A 19,555-nucleotide genomic window follows, 5' to 3' on the forward strand; every position below is an offset into this window, starting at 1 on the left:
TGTACTTTTCATTTTAAGAACAAGAGGTTATTAATACATAGTAAGTGTTGGAAATTATTTCATTTACTGCTGTCAATCTAAAGAATTACGGGCATTCAGATTAATACCGCTCCAAAAAGAATTGGCAGTCATAAAATCGAGACAACAAGACTTTCATGTAGTTCTATTTTGAGAGATAGACATCAAAATATGAGGTAAGTGCTGATTAAATCTTGGGAATACAGACATTCTAGGACCGAGAGTCAACTTAGTCAGCCAAAAACCGAGACAAGCATGTCATGGAAATTCGGGTCTCAATCAACCTCATCCCAAAAAATATGAATTAGGACTTTACTCTAAGTCGAATTGAAGTAAGAGTCATAATCCGAGTCAAAGTCTAATCCGGTCAACTGGGAATAGGACTCCCAGTCCAAATCTGATTTCAAAAGATCTAGACCAGATTCTACGTCTATTAAGGAAGCAAAGTCCAAATAGAACTCTGATTACAAACCCAAGTCAATGAGCAAGAAACCTAATTCAATTTTGACTCTATCTATTTGTCTATAAAGAGGTCCATACTCAATGTAGAAACGACTGATTATTTTATGCATTGAGCCCCTAGAAGGATCTTAATTTTAGTTGTTTTACAGTATTTTCATCTAGGTATGTATCTCAAAACATAAAAGGCGATGTTTGTTAAAGTTATTGTTTTTCTATTTTTTTTTTATTCTCAAGACAAATATATTAGTAAACAATTCAAAATACATAAAACTTTGATTTTTTTTTTTTTTTTAACAGAATATATGCTCAACTTTTGCAAGGATAAGAGCTAACTTATTATTTTAGAAATTAGGGTGACCGCATTCCTGTGTTCTTGAAGAGAATGAGAGCAACGCATAGTACTAGAAAATTAGGGATTTTGTTGTCAACTTCGTTAGCAAGAGATGGAGAGTGACAGCAAGGAAGACTAGTGTTAGGGAATATTCGTCCCCTATCAATGTGGGGCCAGATTTGCCTTTATAATGGAATCCCGGATTTCGGACTTCGGTTTGGTCTTTGGATCTTGAGCCTCGGTCATGAGCAGCCTTTAGTATTTATTAGGCCAGTCAAATCAAGTCAAAGAAGATATAAAACGTCTACATGGAGCCCTGCGCTTGACAGGGGTAAAAGAGACATATAGCACATATGGGTATAAAAAGGAAGTAAAAAAATCATTAAAGGGTAATTCATTATTCTCGGAGATCTCTCTCTCTCTCCTCTTCTTACAAACACTGGACTGACTTGATCGTCGGAGGAGGCTTCGCCGGCCAACCCCCGGCGGGTCTTTCCTGTTTTGCAGGCCAGCATGAGGAAGAAAGGACGTCTCTGATCATGCCATGTCACCGGTATAAAAATATCATCAACAACTAGGAGGATATGTCGGAGATCCATCCATGAATTTTCATAAAGATCTACGAGGAGATGCCAAGAGTTACTCAGCTAAAATAAAAATTTTTTTAAAAAATAAAATTGTATTCATTAAGGTGATAAATTTGGATCAAGCTAGGTCAATGAACATATGAAATCAACTTTTGAGTCGATCTCCCATTCGAGAGTCGATTTTTCTTTCAACCACTTTTATTGAGACGATTGGAACCCTATCAAATTTTGTTGATTCAGTCAGGTTTCATAGGGCGGGTTAGATTTTTTTTTCCTTCCTCTCTCTCTCTCTCTAATTATACCTCGTGTGTATTATATATATATGGTTATCTAAATTATATCTCCAAATAAATCCAAAGCCCTATGCCCACTTCTCTCTCTCTCTCTCTCTCTCTTGCTCGCTTATTTTAATATTAGAAAAATAATTCAACACCACCTAAACATACAACTTTTCACCATCTTACATCATAGGCAAGGTGGTCCCTCACCATAATTTATTTTTAAAAAATAAAAAAACTCAAAAAGTAGTGGGAGACCACCTTGCCACATAAGCAATGTGGTAAAAAATTGTATGTTTGGGTGGTGATGAATCATTACTCTTAATATTAACCGCTAGCAAAATCAATCAAACAATCGCATCCTATAGATGGACTCAATAAATGTTCATTTTTAACAATTCAAAATCAGTTTAAAAATAATAATAATAATTTAAGGACATAAATTTTCTACAAATCGATTTGTAAGAAATTTTCTACAACCCACATATAAGATTGACATGTGTCCCTTGATATAATGAGAAGCACATGTTATTTAAATAGCGTTTGCTTTTTACATGCTTTTTTAATAGCATTAATAAAAAAAAACATATAATTCTTACATGTTTAAATGATACGTGTCCTTTTTATATGTGGATTGAAAAAATATTTCTACAAACTAATTTGTAAAAAATTTCTATCCATAATTTAAAGAATAAAATCATCATAATCACGAGTGTCATTGGTAAACTGTCTTTATCATAATTGGGCAGATACCAAATTCCATGAACTTAGGAGAGCACGATTCATGTTGTCGTCCATTAAATAAATTTTTATATGTGAATTGTAAAAATAAACTAATTTGTAAAAAATTTCTATCCATAATTTAAAGAATAAAATCATCATAATCACAAGTGTCATTGGTAAACTGTCTTTATCATAATTGGGCGGAGACCAAATTCCATGAACTTAGGAGAGCATGATTCATGTTGTCGTTCATTAAATAGATTTTTATATGTGGATTGCAAAAATATTTCTACAAACTAATTTGTAAAAAATTTCTATCCATAATTTAAAGAATAAAATCATCATAATCACGAGTGTCATTGGTAAACTGTCTTTTATCATAATTGGGCGGAGACCAAATTCCATGAACTTAGGAGAGCACGATTCATGTTGTTGTTCATTAAATAGATTTTTATATGTGGATTGCAAAAATATTTCTACAAACTAATTTGTAAAAAATTTCTATCCATAATTTAAAGAATAAAATCATCATAATCATGAGTGTTATTGGTAAACTGTCTTTTATCATAATTGGGCGGAGACCAAATTCCATGAACTTAGGAGAGCACGATTCATGTTGTCGTCCATTAAATAGATTTTTATACGTAGATTGTAAAAATAAATTAATTTGTACAAAATTTCTATCCATAATTTAAAAAATAAAATCATCATAATCACGAGTGTCATTGATAAACTGTCTTTTATCATAATTGGGCGGAGACCAAATTCCATGAACTTAGGAGAGCACGATTCATGTTGTCGTCCATTAAATAGATTTTTATATGTGGATTGCAAAAATAAATTAATTTGTAAAAAATTTCTATCCATAATTTAAAAAATAAAATCATCATAATCACGAGTGTCATTGGTAAACTGTCTTTATCATAATTGGGCGGAGACCAAATTCCATGAACTTAGGAGAGCACGATTCATGTTGTCGTCCATTAAATAGATTTTTTTATGTAGATTGTAAAAATAAATTAATTTGTAAACAATTTCTACCCATACTTTAAAAAATAAAATCATCATAATCACGAGTGTCATTGGTAAGGGATTTGATTCTTGTACAACATCAATACAATAACTGCACAACAACCCCTTACATGAGGGTGGGCCCCAGTATGTGGGACCCACCCTCATGTGAGGGATTGTTGTACAGTTGTTGTATTGGTGTTGTAAATCTAACATTTTTCCATTGGTAAACTGTCTTTATCATAATTGGGCGGAGACCAAATTCCATGAACTTAGGAGAGCACGATTCATGTTGTCGTCCATTAAATAGATTTTTATATGTAGATTGTAAAAATAAATTAATTTGTAAAAAATTTCTATCCATACTTTAAAAAATAAAATCATCATAATCACGAGTGTCATTGATAAACTGTCTTTATCATAATGGGGCGGGGACCAAATTCCATGAACTTAGGAGAGCACAATTCATGCTGTCGTCCATTAAATAGATTTTTTTTTTTTTTTTTTTAATGTTTGAATAGTCAATTAATTAGACTAATCAACTTCCAATTAGACAAAAACAAATATAGACATAAAATAATTAATCCAGCCACCATCTACTTTTCGTGATGTGTAGTCGGCCGGTTAGATTAATCAACACGTAATTAATTAGACAAAAGGAAAATATAATCATAAAATGATTGATTGAAGACTGAAGAGGCCCCGTGGTCAACAAAATCTTTAGAATCAACTTTTGAATATCTCGGAATCTAATCAGCGACAGTAAAGCACGTGGATCCACCTAGCTGGCAGGCGGCTGGAATATTCTCCTGTCCACGAAAACGCTAAACGACGTTGTCGCCCATTACGTTGTTGGTTTGCCCACTAAAAAGCCTTAAAACTAAAAACTCTAGCTAGCTAGTATGTACTTAAGCCCCCCCCCCGTCTTTGTATCGAAACAAGTACTACTCCTCCTAGATTAATTGTTTCGTTTCAGATCGAGTTGGAGACACAGACACAGAGCGAAGATATAGAGGACTAAGAGGAGAGGGTCTCTCTCTGTCTCAGGCATAATATATATTGAGATTATTTATGGCCCGCCCGCCCAGTTGAAGCCAATAATTCGCCATGCGCGCTCTCACCCACAAATCTTGCTTTTCACCCCCACCCAAGAGAGGTACTTTTTGATTGTTTTCTACTTTTTATGTTTTAATTGCTTTGGGGTGGCCGGAGTGGCACCCAAGAGAGCTACGTACCCTTTTGTTTGTTTTCATCTTTTTTAGCTTTAATTGTTTGGGTTTGGTTTCCATGCCACTTTTTAATTAAGTTTTAATCATGCATGCATCCATGGACAATATTGATCCAAATATATATTATTCATATCCCTTGTGTGGCACCCAGGAGAAAGTATATATATATATCTTTTGTTTGCTTTCGGCTTTCTAATTAAGTTTTAGTTGTTAATTAGAATATATATATATGGAAATACAATCAAATAATGATTTTAATATGAATGCATTTCTTTTGGGTTATTTTCGATATAGGTGTCTAATACCGAACCAACCGCCCTTCATAGCACCCAAAATATGTATAAATAATAGCTTAAATATTGCACCGGATGTTAATATGTTATTGTTACACTAACGAGTGGGGAGTTGAGGAGCTAGACAACAGAGAGGAAAAAATATGTATATGGAATATGAATGTGGTGCTCGCATGCCTCATAATCAGAAAATAATAATTAACGGGTATATTCGGAATATCTCGAGAATGCATGCCAGGATGATACAAAAACAATTCTGGTTTTTTGTAAGCTAGTTATGGTCCGCAAAATTTGATCGATAGTGACTGCAGCGAAATTCTAGAATATATATATGGCAGTTGAGAAAACCTAATACCGTCCATGATGTTCCTTTTTCTTTGAGAATTGAGGGGCCTGCATGCAATATTATATATTCCTGTCTTTATGCAGTGCTAAGGGAATGATGATCACCTTAATTGATTTACTATTTTGCTTTTCCAAGTCTAACCATGGGACCAAGATTGCCCAATGCTGCAAGCCGTTCGTTTATGTTCGATCTCATGCATCATGCCAAATTACAATATTTTGTATATATATATATATATATATATAGAGAGAGAGAGAGAGAGAGAGAGAGAGAGAGAGAGAGAGAGAGAGGATTGTATTAATTAATTAAGATACGTGATATATACAAGTAATATTTGTGGAGGGAGGTCGATCAGGGAGGGTACGTAGTTGGAAAAGTACTGATCGATGATGAGAATCATGAAATGGATAGGAGCTATATAGCTAGGTCGTTAAAGGTTATTATCGTGCATGGGAATCTTGCCATGTTGAATATTGGACCACTAAAGATGACAAGGAAGTGTAAGGTGGAGAAAGAAGACATGCAGTAAATTGTACGGTGGAGAAACGCTGGAGAACAAGTGGAGAGCATATATATATATATATATATATATATATATATATATATATATATATATATATATATATATATATATATATATATTTATTTATTTATTGTTGCTAGGGAGCAAAAATAAATTCTGCTCCACCAATAGCTTTAATTTGAACCCTACGCAAGGGCACCTAACTTTCCATTTTCAAGATGTGTTTGTATTATTCAATTAATTAGTTTAATTTTCTAGTTTGTGGTCCACTCTATACTTATTGGCTGTGTACGTTCTTTTATGAACAATTTCATTCATCTAACTGAAAATGGGGTACTTGTTAGAGCATTAACATGCACTTGCATGTTTTTTCTTTCAAATTCTATTTATTTTTAGATCTCATTTTCACCCGTTGTCTCACCTCGTCGGCCACTGTCACGTACCCCTCCCTCAGCTCCTCCTCCACCGTGGACATCGAATTGCCATTTAATTTAATTGCCACCCTTTCTCACTGACAAACCACCCATGTGGTGGGGACTGGGACGACAATGGGGATCGATGTGGTGGCCAGAGGAATTAAGGGATAGACGGTGTGAATGACGTGACAGTATATTAATCATTTGAACCAAATTAAAATTATTGTGTACCTGGTATTACAAAGGATCTCAATCGCATTATTTGTCATGGAAATTAAGGAAGATCTCAATCCCTTTCTTAAGGATTGTAACACGCGTGAAAGGACTTGTCGAGTGAGGTTGTTACAAATATGATCATGAAATCCATGTTATGCAGGCTTAACAACAAAGGTGAAAGGTAGTTGATGTGCATGGGACATCTTGCCAAGTTGAAGATGATATTGGACCACTACATATGACAATGAAGTGTACATGTAAGGTGGGGGAAAAAGGACAATATAATTGTGAGGTGGAGAAACGCTGGACAGCAAATTGCACGGTTTCCCCATAACGAGGTAAAAGAAACAGTGAAACAGTAGTACTGCTAAATGAATATATATAATTTTTATTCTTTTAAATATCATTCAGAATCTATTCTGAGAATCATTTGCTGGTAAAAGTAATATTCAAAACTATTTTTTTCTAATTGTTTAGGGTTACTAGTCTCTTCCTCAATGTTAGTCCCGAACAAATAATTTCCGTTTAACTTGAGCACGTTGAGTGTTCAGTCCTAATTAAAACTAAGGCATATATTAAGCGTACAGTACCCCAATTCAATCCCAATGCAAGAATATAATCTCGCTCGACCTAGGGTACAAAGCGTACAACCTAGCCTGCTCGACCTAGGACATTGAGCGCGCAACTCCGCTCGACCTAGGGCATCAAGTATACAACCTCGTTCGACTTAAAGGCAAACATTAACCCTTTTTTAACTCTTTTTATGTCCCTTGAACTTGTTTCCTTACTAAAACTGGTCATTTCTTCTTCTTATTTTCCTTCCATTACATATACTTTATTTCCTTAAGACGGTTTTGAAAACATTTTTTCTTTACATTATTTTCTCAATAGTGACAACATAGATATGATTAATGTTTTTTTGGGTCGTTATAAATGATATTAGAGCAACCTAATAACATTATGTGGCACTAGAGCACTGTATGACATGGGCTGTGATAAGAATGTTAGGGATTTGAATAATGGTGATTGTGACACCCCATAAGTTAGTCTCACATTCGGTGGGTTGATTGCCCACATTGAGTGGATAGATTATTAAAGTGCTAATGAATGCTAAATCCTAAATTGATTTCTTACAAAATGAAACTATACTTTATAAATAATTTTAGAGATTGAGTTTCAATTGCAATTTAACTATTCATCTTTTAGTGATATTGTAGATGTAACTTATGTTTTTCTTATGTCATTACAAAAATGATGGGAGAAGGCTGAGAAGCTAGGGTCGTCATCTGAAGATGATGAAGACTGATCTCCCATTCGAGAGTTGATTGTTCTTCCAACCACTAATACCGGCATTATTGGAACCCGAACAATTTTGGTCGATTCAATGATGGTTGATCGAGCAGGCTGGATACATTTTTTAATGCCATAAGTTCATACACATTTTAATTACATGTAGGATTCCTTGATACCATTTTTATGCCTTTGTTATATCTCCAAATAAATCCAAATTAAAAACCCTATTCCCATTTCTCTCTCTCTCTCTCTCACTTTTTTTTTTATTTTAATCACTGATCAGCTATGGAATGATTTTAAGGACTTGAATAGTAAGTTATTGAGAAATAATGAAAGAGAAATGTTTGGTGTCCCACTCTTATTCCACCGTTGTCTACGTGGACCAATAATGTGAGAGATATTAGAGAGAGTGTAGTGGGACCCTGATTTTTTAATAACATTATTGGTTCACGTAGACAAAAGTGAGATAGGAGTGGAACATCAAGCATTTCTTATAATGAAATTGGAGAAGAGAGAGAAATTCAATTTTTTTTAAAAAAATTGGGACACCAAGCATTTATTGAATGTAATGATATTAATGTCTTTCTTAAATATTTTTTTTTTATCATAATTTGGGACCTTAATTAAAAAATATTTAGAGACTTTCCATCTTTTTAACATTCTTAGCATATATTTTTTTTTTTCCCATTCTATTTTGAACGCACTATTTTTGAATGTTTTGTGTATATTGAAGCAACACATGTAAGAGAGAGAGAAAAAAAAATCTCATATCTCATTCAATGATATTAATGCATTTTTTAACATATTCTGAGTAAATGTATAATAAATCATTAGGTTGACGCGCGATTTAAAAATGCCCCTTAACTTTTTAATTTTCAACATTGACTCCTTAACTTTTTCGTGTTTTTGAATTGGGCCATTCCGTCACTTTTCCATCAAATTTTGCAAACTCTATTAGTGTCACGTGTCTATTTTCGCTACCTAGGGGGTAGCGCGGCCATCTCCTGGCCCTTGGAGTGGCTTTCAGGCCACCCCCACTGCCCTGGCCACCTCTAGGGGTGGCCTGCAAGCCACCCCAACACCATTAAAATTTTTGTTTTGAATTTTTTTTAAAAAATAAGATTATTAAAAAAAAAAAAATTAAGGTGATGTGGCGAAAATGGACACATGTCAATAACAGAGTTTGCAAAATTGGATGGAAAAGTGACGGAGGGGCCAAATTCAGAAACACAAAAAAGTTAAGAAGTCAATGTTAAATAAGATTATTAAAAAAAAAAAAATTAAGGTGATGTGGCGAAAATGGACACATGGCAATAACAGAGTTTGCAAAATTGGATGAAAAAATGACGGAGGGGCCAAATTCAGAAACACAAAAGTTAAGGAGTCAATGTTGAAAATTAAATAGTTAGGGGGCATTTTCAAATTACGCGTTGACTTAAGAATTTATTATACATTTACCCATATATTTTTATTATAATTTGGGGCCTTAATAAAAGAATATTGATTTTAATTAAGAGCTTTTTTTTTGGAAATAAATTTTCATTAATATTTCAAAATTGTGGGCCTTATTAAATTGGAGTCGCCTGCATGATATTAATGCATTTCTTAATTATATTTTTACCATAATTTAGGGCCTTAATTAAAGAACATTGATAGTAATTAAAGCCTTACTTTTTTTTTTTTATTATAAATAAATCTCCATTAATATTTTTGAATTGCAGGCCTTATTAAATTGGGGGCCTTTGGCGGCCGCCTAATTTACTTAAGGCTTTAGCCGACCCTGATCCTATAGGTGGACTCCCATGTTTAAAAATTAAAAATCAGTTAAAATACAAAAAACACTAATAAAAAAATAAAATCATCATAATCAATAAGAGTGTCGGTGAACCCAATTGATAAACATAAACTGTCTTTGTCGTTGTAGTGAGACCAAATTCCATGAACTTGGGAGGGAAGATAAAGCAAGCACTTTTCATGATGTTCGTCCAGTAATTAGATTAATCAACTTGCAATTAGACAAAACAAATATATAAATATAGATATATATATATATATATATATATATATATATAATCACTATGAAGAGGCTAGGGCCAACAAAATCTTCAGAATCCAATATTTACTTTTCTTGAGCTGATGTTAAGGTCGGTAGATTAACGAGGTAAAACGATTAATCATTTGGTCAACAAAATGCTAAAGAATCCACTATGAAAAAGAATCCACTTTGAATATCTTGGAATCTATTCTCTCTCTCAGCCACAGTAAGCAATACGTGGATCTTTTTTTCAACTTGACAGGCGGCGGATTCTCTTGTCCCACGCAACCGGTAAACGACGTTGTCGCACATTACGTCTTTGCTTTTGCCACTTGGAAGGTAGAAAGAACCCTAGTAAATTGCGTGTGGTTGCCTTGTCTTTGCATACGAAGGGGTCCTATAAGAAAGAGCTCGGTGAGCGCTTCGTTTTTCAGGGATAGAGACAGAGACGTCTAGAGAGCGAGAGAGAGAGAGAGAGAGAGAGAGAGAGCGAGCGAGCAAGAGAGAGAGGTTATGGCTCAGTTGAAGGCAATTTCACCATGCTCATCCACAAATCTTGCTTTGCACCCACCCAAGAGAGGTAACTCTTGATTGCTTTCGAGTTTTAATTGATTTTTTTCTTCTTTTTTTGTGGGTTGTTCTTTGAAATTTATTTGCATGTTTCAATCGCATTTTTCTGTGAGCATTGATTATCCAAGATCTGGACTCTGTTTGCTTGGTGTTCATTTCCGGGGCACATGGAAGAAAAAGAGTAAAAATCTTGGTTGAAAATGTTTTTTCAACATTCTGGGCTCTGATTTTATAAGCATGTTTTTGTTTTCCATAGCTTTGCGAAAAATTGTTTCTGCTGATGCTCACCCACAAATCTTGCTTTTCACCCACCCAAGAGAGGTACCTCTGGTTTCGTTTCGACTTTTGAGTTTTGATTGTTTTTTTTTGTTCTTTGAAATTGATTTGCTTGTTTCAATCGCATTTTTCTGTGAGCATTGATTGGCTAAGATCTGTAATCTTCTTGCTTAGTCGATATACATTTCCATGGCGCATAGAAGAAAAAAGTACGAATCTTGGTTGCAAATGTTTTTTTTAACATTCTTGGCTCTGTTTTTTTAAGCGTGTTTTTGTTTTCCATGAGCTTTGTGAAAAATTATTTCTGCTGATGCTTACCCACTCAAGAGAGGTACCTCTTGTTTGCTTTCGAATTTTTAAGTTTTAGTTGCCTTCTCTTCTTTTTGTTCTTTGAAATTTATTTGCATGTTTCAATCGCATTTTCTGTTAGTATTGATTATCTAAGATTTGAACTCTGTTTGCTTATTTGATACATTTCCCAGGCACATGGAAGAAAAAAAGTACAAATCTTGGTTGCAAATGTTTTTTCAACATTCTGGGCTCTGATTTTTTAAGCATGTTTTTGTTTTCCATGAGCTTTGTGACAAAATTATTTCTGCTGATGCTCACTCACAAATCTTGCTTTTCACCCACCCAAGAGAGGTACCTCTTGTTTTTTTTTTTGGATGAATCAATACCTTTATAAACCAAACTCAACAGAAAGATCACTCCAGTAAAAACTGGATACAACATACAGCCAAGAGAACAAGCTCTCTACACAGCAAACTATCCCCCAAACAAATTACAGCACATCCAGCAAACAAAGGAGAACTAAATCAGAAAACAAAACAACAGCAATATTACAAACGCCACTGCTGAGCTAGACTACCCGAGAGGTTCTTCAACTTCCTACTAGACAGAACACGAGTTCTAACCTCCCTTTTAATCCGAGCAACAAGAGCTTCTTCAGTCAAAGGAGTATTTCCATAACAAAGGTTATTCCTCAACCTCCATAGATGGTATATAGTTGCTGCCAAACAGAGCTTACAGAGTATTGTTTGCTGACTTTTACCCTTCAAATTGCAGCTCCATACCAACACTTCATCCTAGTGCACACAAGGGTTAGAAATAAAACAATCAGCCATCAAATGACGCCAAACTCGTCTACAGAAACTACATTGGAAGAACAGATGATCAATTGATTCCTGGCATCCAAAACAAAACCGACATAAAGAATTTCCAGTAAATCCCCATCCACACATACGTTCTTTGGTAGTAAGGGCATTCCTACAAACGAGCCATAGTACAAAAGCATGACGAGGAATGGCTAATGGAAACCACACAACCTTCCACCAAGGGACCTTAGGGGCTTTATTCCGAAGAGAATTCCAAGTCTCCGAACAAGAGTAGATTCCCCTTACCGATTTCCACACAGGGACATCATCTGCACTAATGGTAATACCCGGAAGTTGGCTCTGAATATCTACCAATGCTTCCGAGCGACAGGGGGCCAAATCCAATTGTCATTTTGCAGAACATCAGCTAGTTTAGCATCAATGCTAATCCCGGAATCATAAACTATCCGAAATCCGTAAGTATCAACAAGCCTACCAGCCGGGTGCCAAGCATCAAACCAAAGAGATATATCATGACCTTTCCCAACTTTAAAGCTCAGAAACTCCTTAGCTACATCCCGGAGCTTGAGAATCTTTTTCCAACTCCAAGAACAAGTTTTTGGAAAAGGAATATGCCAGAAACTCCTCCCCTTCAACCAATTTTGCTGGACCCATGCAACCCATAGAGAACCGGCTTGAGAAAACAGGTTCCATATATGGTTAAGCATGGCAGCACAATTCCAAACATCAAGTTTCCTAAGCCCAAGACCCCCTTCAGATTTTGTAAAGCAGGCTTTGTCCCAAGCAACCTTAGCTTTAGCTTTGGTATCCTTCCCACTCCACAAAAATCTGTTGAATTTCTGTTCAATGAGTCGGATCACTTTCTTAGGGAGAATGAACACTCTAGCCCAAAACACTTGAAGTCAAATGTTTTTTCAACATTCTGGGCTCTGATTTTTTAAGCATGTTTTTGTTTTCCATGAGCTTTGTGACAAAATTATTTCTGCTGATGCTCACCCACAAATCTTGCTTTTCACCCACCCAAGAGAGGTACCTCTTGTTTGCTTTCGAATTTTTAAGTTTTAGTTGCCTTCGTTTCTTTTTGTTCTTTGAAATTTATTTGCATGTTTCAATCGCATTTTCTGTGAGTATTGATTATCTAAGATTTGAACTCTGTTTGCTTATTTGATACATTTTCCAGGCACGGAAAAAAAAAGTACAAATCTTGGTTGCAAATGTTTTTGAACATTCTGGGCTCTGATTTTTTAAGCATGTTTTTGTTTTCCATGAGCTTTGTGACAAAATTATTTCTGCTGATGCTCAACCACAAATCTCTTTTTCACCCACCCAAGAGAGGTATCTCTGGTTTCGTTTCAATTTTTTTTTTTTTAAATAACTGAGGTATCCGGGCTTCGACCCGACTAGATCCCGTGACACCGTGCTAAGCGCCCCCTTTGCACGGGTTGGGTAAAGCTCGGGCTTTGTTTCAACTTTTGAGTTTTATTTATTAATTTTTTTTTTGTTCTTTGAAATTTATTTGCTTGTTTCAATTTTACATTTCCAAGGCACATAAGAAGAAAAAAGTACAAGTCTTGGTTGCAAATGTTTTTTAATATTTTGGGCTCTGATTTTTTAAGCATGCTTTTGTTTTCCATGAGCTTTGTGAATTATTTCTGCTGATGCTCACCCGCAATTCTTGCTTTTCACCCACCCAAGAGAGGTCCCTCTGGTTTCAACTTTTGAGTTTTAATTGCTTTTTTTTTTTTTTTTTTTTTTTCTTTTTTGTTGTTGTTGCTGTTGTTCTTCAAAATTTATTTTTATGTTTCAATCGTATTTTCTGTGAGGATCTGTATTTTGTTTGCTTAGTTGATATATGTTTCCTAGGCACATAGAAGAAAAAAAGTACAAATCTTGGTTGCAAATGTTTTTTAACATTCTGGGCTCCCTTTTTTTTAGCGTGTTTTTGTTTTCCGTGAGCTTTGTGAAAAATTATTTCTGCTGATGCTCACCCACAAATCTTTGCTTTTCACCCACCTGAGAGAGGTACCTCTTGTTTCCTACTTTTTAAGTTTTAATTGATTTTTTTTTTTGGTCTTTGAAATTTCATTTGGATGTTTCGGCTGCATTTTTGTCTAAGATCTTAATCTGCTTGCTTAGTTAATATACTTTTTCAAGACACAGAAGAAAAAAATAGAAATCTTGTTTGCAAATATATATTTTTTTTTACGTTCAAGGCCTATTTTTTTAAGCATGTCTTTGTTTTCCATGAGCTTTGTTCTTTGAAATTTATTTGCATGTTTCGGCTGCATTTTCCGTGAATTATCTAAGTTCTTAATCTGCTTGCTTAGTTCATATACTTCTCCAAGACACATAGAAGAAAAAAATAGAATTCTTGGTTGCAAATCTTTTTTAACATCAAAGGCCTATTTTTTTTTTTTAAAGGATGTCTTTGTTTTCCATGAGCTTTGTGAAAAATTACTTCGGCTGAAATATATCAGTTTTTGGTGAAACCCAATTGTGAATTTACTCCCCACATGGTAGAAACGGCAGCAATTTGATATTGAGTCAATTTTCACCCAGTAATGTTATGAAATCATAAGTCTGCTGCAAACATGAAATCCATGTCTTTTGAAAGATAGAAAATGGAGATTTTGATTTCAAGTAGTTGAATTTCATTTTTAATGTTTGGTTCTGTTATCTGCAATTGAATTTCTGAGATTATGCATAATGGATTCTAATTTTACAGGGTCATTGCTGTATAATGGCAAAGTATTCTGCCCCAGGAAGTTGTCTTCGATCCCAGAGGTAGTTTATTCAATAAGCACATGGTCTTTCTGTGCCTTTCTATATATAATATTCCTTGTGTAAGCAATGAATTTACTTTGAGTTTTGTTGACAGTTGGCAGCTAGAACGAGTGAGCTCCATGGTCATGCTATTGCAACTATTAGTAACAGCGGAAATATTGTAAAGTCTCATAAAAATCAAGGTGAGGTTGTTTGGTTATTATGTTTATGCTATTATCTTGTTTGGTATTATGGGCTAAGAATTTTCGTTTTGGGAGTTAGTATCAGTCAATGCTTTCTATATATGGTTATTCTTTTCATGATAGTGTTTTTGAATTGATGGTGCTCGAGCTATCATGACTTTATAATGCTGTAATAAAGTGCTTAAAACCTAAAACGTTCAATTGACTGAGTAATGGATAATGTATGCATCATGGTGTGGAGAGTTAGAAGTAGGCCTGCCTGCATGCTGCTGTTGGGGTGGGTTTAGGAATGTTTCATGCAGGTCAGCAGTGGACATGGAAGGGTAGTAGTAGAATATGGTTAATTTAATCTGAGTTCTGGTTAGGGTGTTGGAATACCACTTATACTGAGCCAAAGGCATGAAATTTATTTAGATAGTTTATCGATGTATCTTGATGGTTGTTGTAGATTGTATCACTGTTCAACAAATACTTCATATTGGGTTTTTTTATTGCTGTTATACTTGATGAGTACCATATCTGTCTGTACGACTGAAATTTTCTTCTTTTAGTACCTAAAAGTTCATTATTAAGTTAGTTGTTGGTTAATTGATTTTAGCATAAAACTGTCAAAGGATGGGGTTTGTCAATACTCTTTGCAGTATTTCATTCAAGCTGCATTTGAATGAGGGAAATCTGAGGCTGAATGTCCTTTTATTTGAGCATGGGGTTTGAATGGGTCCAAATAAGTTCCATACGTGGGTGTCATTGCACAAATTCAGCATGTGAAAAGTTGGTTAACCACAACATTTGCAACCATTGCCCCCTTAACCAGCAGAGCACACCACCACCTCTACCATGCGGCCACCACTACCACTCTTATTCCCACTTAGAGCGTCACTGCACCGATTCATTGTCACAGCTACTTTTACCAATGGAAATGTGCCGCTGTTTGTTAGGGGCACTGCTAACATGTTATCACTGTCGCTATTTTTTCCATCACCACCACCATTATTATCATAGTGGTGACCAGCTTGTTGTCAACTATAACATTTCTTTCACCAATACCATGCCATCACCACTACCACTACCAGCACCACCACCACCACATGATAACAATTTTCTCTACTAATGTTGTGAACACAATGAGTGCTATTATGTAGGTGTTAGTTCATTGCCACAATTTTTGTTTCAATTTAATCATCCACAAAGTTACATATACAAATTAAGGGATCTTGATTATTTCATGAAACCTGAAGTAGCTAAGAGTTCTTCATATAACAGGTCACTGCATTCTCATTTTTTTGTCTACAGAAAATCAGGACTTGGCTAATATTTCCAACAAACAACTTGTGCTTATCTGTTTACTGAAATGATAGGAAATTTATGGGTTAAATCTTAATAACTTTGTGTGTGATTTTGGATGTTGCAGATTGCATCAAAATATCTCAATGCCAACAACTTAGATAATATGCTAATCTGATAGCTTATTCTATAGTTTCACCTTAATAGCATGTCCCTCGATATTGGCTTTCACTTAGTGGTGTGTTCTTGAATGTTTTGAAACTAAGGTGTCTTAAAGCTATTTTACTTGTGCTATTTGAGATTTAAATTTGTCTACTCTCCATGTATGATTTGTTGTTAGGATGCAGTTATTTGTGTTTGATATCAGTTGTTGCTGAGTGTATCACCTAATATCTCAGAGCAAAGAAGTTTGAATGAGATGTTAATCTGATAATTATCTCCTAAGTTCACTAAATGGCATGTTCCTTGATATTTGATAACATAGATGTCTTTCAAGATTTTTATATGCATTGTTTGAGATTTAGCTTTGTCTAGCCTCTGTGTTTGTAACGCCTATGATTTGCCCTTGAGATGCAGTTATCCAAGCAATTCTGCAGAGTGAGAGAGAGATTTCAATTACTGGAGCTACAAAGGTTAGAGGGTTACGTGGTCAACTCGATAAAGTTGTTCTAGCCTATAGTGGTGGCTTAGACACATCTGTCATTGTCCCATGGCTAAGGTATGTATCCTGTATCATAGTCCCTGTTTTCTTTGCTGGAACATTCCCCCTAGTTTTTTGTCAACTAAGTACGCAGGGTTCTTTAGTTCTACTCTTCTTCCCAATATAGTAGGTATTGAAATACATCTATGAGAGTATGAAACTAGACATCATGTGCTCTTTTCTTTGATGGAAATTCATGTCCTGTAGTTTTAAAATATTTATTTTATGAAGGGGGAGAGGGAGAGCATTGAGTTTAGAAGAGATAAGATAAAACAACCATTTGCGGGTACTGTATGTTGGAGTAATGGAGATAACTTCCATATAAGTATTCTGGTATTGACTCTGGGTCTAAGGAACTGTTGATAATTTTGCCTGATCAAATGTTAGTTCTATGCTTGACATTTTATTTTTGCACATTTTATCAAATATTTACATAGAAAAACTTGTGGAGTGGATGCTGCTTACTTTCTCTTTAAACGTTATATGCTACTCTGATTATGTAAGTGATTTTTTTTTTTTTTATAACTTTTGCATTGCAGAGAGAACTATGGCTGTGAAGTTGTTTGCTTCACTGCGGATGTTGGTCAGGTATGTTACGGTGTAACATCTACTTGCTACAAAGTTGCATTTCTTATTTTGTTTTCCTGTACGATTTAGTTTCAGATGATATTGTTCATATCCTCCTGACCAGTTGTGTTATTGAATTTTTGTCTTATTTGTGTGCTTGGTTCGAAATGCTAAAATTCATAGGGTATAAAGGAATTGGAAGGCTTGGAGAAGAAGGCTAAAGCCAGTGGGGCTTCTCAATTAGTGGTGAAGGACTTGAGGGAGGAATTTGTACGAGATTACGTATTTCCTTGCTTGAGAGCTGGTGCAGTTTATGAGAGGAAATATTTGCTGGGAACTTCGATGGCCCGCCCTGTTATTGCAAAAGTAAGCTCATACTTAGAAGTTTGTTACATTGTAGGAGTTTTTACATATAGTAAGCATGTCGATTTCAAGGAATATTAATAATAACTGTTTGGAGCTCTTGTATAAGTGAACTTGCTTTTTCATATGGCTCGTTTTTGTTTCCATTCGTTGTTTCTGATAGAGTGGAATTTAGATCCTCTATTCGTACTTTTGTGTAATTTAAATAAATCAACAATGGTTTTTTTTTTTTGGTTGAAGAAGCTTCCTTTCTGAGCTATTTGTCATCAACTTTTGTATTTTAAATGATACTCTTTCTGTCTAATTTTATATGTATTACTTCTCTAAAATGATTTTGTTAAAAAAAACAGGCCATGGTGGATGTTGCCAGAGAAGTTGGAGCTGATGCTGTTTCTCATGGATGCACAGGAAAAGGAAATGATCAGGCATGCCTTGTGATTGAGGTCTAGTTTACATTACCCCTTAATGAATTTTTGTCTTACATGAATCTTGCTTGTTGTTTTGTGTAATCAGGTTCGCTTTGAGCTTACATTCTTTGCTCTCAATCCCAAGCTAAATGTTGTGGCTCCTTGGAGGGAATGGGATATTACCGGAAGAGAAGATGCTATTGAATATGCTAAGAGGCATAATGTGCCCGTCCCAGTGACAAAAAAATCCATATACAGCAGGGACAGGAACTTATGGCACCTTAGCCATGAGGTAAGCTTCACCTCTTCTCTCTATTTTGTTATGTTGGTATACAATTGTCCACTACTTCATCTTGTGCAGTAATTCCTCCTCTGTCTTGTCGTGTGCCTCTGGCTTTTTTAATTGGTCTAGCTCTTGGGTTTGTGTATGTTGTTCAGAAACTTTTGTATGAGATGAGCACAGTTTTTGATTTCTTGTTCACGTCTCTCTCTCTCTCTCTCTCATGTGTATATTTTGTGCCATTAAAGGGCGACATTTTGGAAGACCCGGCATGTGAGCCTAAGAAGGATATGTACATGTTGACGGTGGACCCAGAAGATGCACCAAGTGTACCAGAGTAAGTTTTCCTTTCAAGTTCTCAATTTGACCCCTCTACTGATGTGTATGCTGTTTTATAATTCTTCTTTCCCATGCTATAATTTCCTGTAGATATGTTGAGATTGGGGTAGATTCGGGTCTTCCCTTTTCAGTCAACGGGAGGAGGCTGTCTCCGGCATCTCTACTTGCTGAGCTGAACAAGATTGGTGGAAGGCATGGAATTGGCCGAGTTGACATGGTTGAAAACCGACTTGTTGGTATGAAAAGCCGTGGAGTCTATGAAACTCCTGGTGGAACAATCCTCTTTACCGCTGTACGAGAGTTGGAGTCTTTAACAATTGATCGAGAAACCATGCAAGTTAAAGATTTGCTCTCCCTCAAATATGCGGAGCTAGTGTATGCAGGCAGATGGTTTGACCCACTTCGCGAGTCAATGGATGCATTCATGGAGAAGATTACCGAGTCTACGACAGGTTCAGTTAGACTCAAACTGTATAAAGGTTGTGTTACAGTAGCAGGCCTAAGGAGCCCATATAGCATGTACAGGCCAGATATCTCTTCTTTTGAGGACAGCCCGATCTATGATCAGGCTGATGCTGCTGGGTTTATACGCCTTTATGGTCTTCCAACGAAGGTTCGAGCAATGCTTAAGCGGGGTATCTAAGGTGATCAGGCTGATGCTTATGGTCTTCCAATGAAGGTTCAATCAATGCTTAAGTGGGTAACTAAGGCTTGGCCTCCTTTGTTTTGTCTTTTTGATTAACAATCCATTTGGATTAGTTTTTCAATTGCTATTAGGTTCTTAGGATTTACCATCTATTTACTGTTCCTTGTGAGTTTTTAGTTTTCTAGTTTGTTTTGTGATTGATCGATATGGACATCAATGGAAGCCTTATTTTTCTTTTCTGGACTTGGTTGTTCTTGTACTTCTGGTGGTGCACATCTATT

The 19,555-nt window shown here is 35.5% G+C and overlaps 1 protein-coding gene and 1 long non-coding RNA gene across 2 annotated transcripts; both read left to right on the top strand.

Annotated features, from left to right (window-relative positions):
* Positions 1-4,270: 4,270 nt before the first annotated feature.
* Positions 4,271-7,967, top strand: LOC133874967 (uncharacterized). Its single transcript, XR_009901418.1, has 3 exons — positions 4,271-4,566; positions 6,594-6,771; positions 7,698-7,967. It is a non-coding gene; the product is annotated as an uncharacterized LOC133874967 (long non-coding RNA).
* A 2,207-nt stretch (positions 7,968-10,174) lies between these two features.
* LOC133874964 (argininosuccinate synthase, chloroplastic) lies at positions 10,175-19,513 on the top strand. The gene is made up of 10 exons (XM_062312920.1): positions 10,175-10,341; positions 14,448-14,506; positions 14,601-14,688; positions 16,549-16,690; positions 17,212-17,260; positions 17,423-17,605; positions 17,953-18,027; positions 18,116-18,301; positions 18,538-18,626; positions 18,719-19,513. Exons 1-10 carry the CDS (start codon positions 10,275-10,277, stop codon positions 19,269-19,271), a joined length of 1,491 nt encoding a protein of 496 aa, XP_062168904.1. The 5' UTR covers positions 10,175-10,274; the 3' UTR covers positions 19,272-19,513.
* Positions 19,514-19,555: the final 42 nt, after the last annotated feature.

The sequence above is a fragment of the Alnus glutinosa genome, chromosome 8 (genome assembly GCF_958979055.1).
Source record: "Alnus glutinosa chromosome 8, dhAlnGlut1.1, whole genome shotgun sequence".
Taxonomy (NCBI): Eukaryota; Viridiplantae; Streptophyta; class Magnoliopsida; order Fagales; family Betulaceae; genus Alnus; species Alnus glutinosa.